Source organism: Tigriopus californicus, chromosome 6 (genome assembly GCF_007210705.1).
Source record: "Tigriopus californicus strain San Diego chromosome 6, Tcal_SD_v2.1, whole genome shotgun sequence".
NCBI classification, from domain to species: domain Eukaryota; kingdom Metazoa; phylum Arthropoda; class Copepoda; order Harpacticoida; family Harpacticidae; genus Tigriopus; species Tigriopus californicus.
The window spans coordinates 5,049,555-5,051,452 of NC_081445.1; the positions used below are offsets into that span (position 1 = coordinate 5,049,555).

General features: G+C 40.9%; 1 protein-coding gene across 4 annotated transcripts in view; it reads left to right on the top strand.

Moving 5' to 3' along the window:
- The window catches only part of LOC131882817 (potassium voltage-gated channel subfamily H member 7-like), an 83,424-nt gene extending 81,778 nt beyond the window's left edge, over positions 1 to 1,646 (top strand). For all 4 annotated transcript variants that reach the window (XM_059230083.1, XM_059230085.1, XM_059230087.1 and 1 more), the window contains one exon: positions 301 to 1,646. In XM_059230083.1, the coding sequence (XP_059086066.1) occupies positions 301 to 429 (129 nt within the window). In that variant the 3' untranslated portion in view covers positions 430 to 1,646. The remainder of the gene's footprint in view (positions 1 to 300) is intronic.
- The last annotated feature ends 252 nt before the right edge of the window (positions 1,647 to 1,898 follow it).

Here is a 1,898-nt window from a genome sequence, read left to right on the forward strand (position 1 = left end):
TGGTCAAAATACTTATGGCAAAGAAATAAAACAAATGCTTTATCCGGAAAATTATCTTTATAATGGCAAGTAAAGGTTTTTTTCACAACCGAGGAAAAAAATTGCGGCCTTGATCGATCGCCACAATTGCCAATCCAATTGGTCACAGGTATGTAGAATACAACCCGAGGATTTCCATACGAGCCAATTTGGAACCGCCGCTACAAATTGATGACCTAGTTTATTTCTCGTCAGTCCGATCGAACCTGAATAGTGAACACGCTCGGACTTAAATTCTAGCAGCCAGTTTTTTTTTTGTAGCGGGGCTCGTTTTCATCAGAAACTGACGGTGGAAGTGTTGGAGCTTCAGGGGGGTCCACCAACATATCACTTGGTGAACCCCGAGGAAACCGAGGAAACATTCCGAGACAACGTTCCTCCGATGTGTGAGACGATGCCTTGGGACGCAGATGAAGAAAAACAAAAGCATTCCCTTTAGGCCCGCGGATAAAATCGTGTTCCCTTACATACAAATTTTTCCCTTTCTTACCTCCTCTTCCTCGTCTCTCTCAATTTTCTCTGACGCTCCCGCCCATTAATGCATTGAGAGTTATCTCCATTCATTCTTCGTACCACGAATTTCTAGAAACAACCCATTTTGGAGATGTTTTCTTTTCTGCTAGACATTTCAGATTTCATCACAAGAGCTTGTGAAGTAACGTTAGACCCCTTATAATTTGTTCCTGTTTTTTTCTTTTTCTACAACTGGTTAGATTCATTTGGATAATTCCACTCATCCCCCTTCAAGACTGAGATGCTCTCTCCCCTATTATATATTGATGTCAATTGAAGATCCAGCACTCTCCCTCCTTTTACTTTATCAGCTTTGCTTTGTTCTTACGATATCACTTGTGCACGCTGGAAGCTAGGCCTTTGTGAGGCCTGCGTCTAGTGACATCTCAAGTCGTTTCTGCCCTTTCCTATCCGCCCACCCTCCAATTCAAGTTTAGAAGCAAATAACACATTTGTCCATCGCCCAATAGCGTAGTTTCAAGGACTATTTTGACAGTTTTTCAACCATTTTTCCAATCCTCCATGGTTTCATGCAATCTAGCTTCTGTTTCAAAGATAACTTGCGTCAAAGTTTTTACTTTAATGATTTTATGCACTAATTCACGGTACGTCAAAGACCACCATGTTTTCCGAAGCCCAAGATGCTTGTTTTTGAGATCCACGCAACGAAAAACCACGACAAATCACGACCACTGGACAATTTTCCTGACATTTTGATTACACCCCATGAGTTGTCTGTTTTTGAGATCTCTCAACGGCTGACCCTCTTACTTTACTGATTCCTATTTCTTCAACTTCTACACACCTTAAGCACATTGAACATTCCAGGAGTTTCGCTATCGAGCCGCATTCCTCAACCAGCTTTGCAGTGAACAAAATGCACGTGACAATGTTGGTCACTCCCTAATTACTCAATTGAAATTATCATACGTACATTGATTAGTTAAATTGAAGACATTTTGCTATTTGATGACAAAAACGAAGTGAGACCCCGCCAGAGAATCTTTTCTGAATATTTGAGGTATATTATCATGTGCTTATACAGTAAATATTTTGAAAATAAAAACGCTCATACCCATGAAACAAAAATAAAACGCCGGGGTTCAATATTGCATTTTCTTAATCCTCATGAGGGCCTGAGGCTCCGTTCCGAATATTGATGAACTTCTGAGGGGCATCTAAACTCTTTTGGTAGTAACCGCTTTGTTCAACTTCCACATTCATATCGTTGGCCATCTGGAGAAGATTCTGGTACTCCTGTTTCCAAGTGGTCTCGTTTGGTTCACCGGAAATCTTCCTGAAAAAAAAACAGAATCCGGCATGTTCAGAGGTTGCGCATTTTCAGA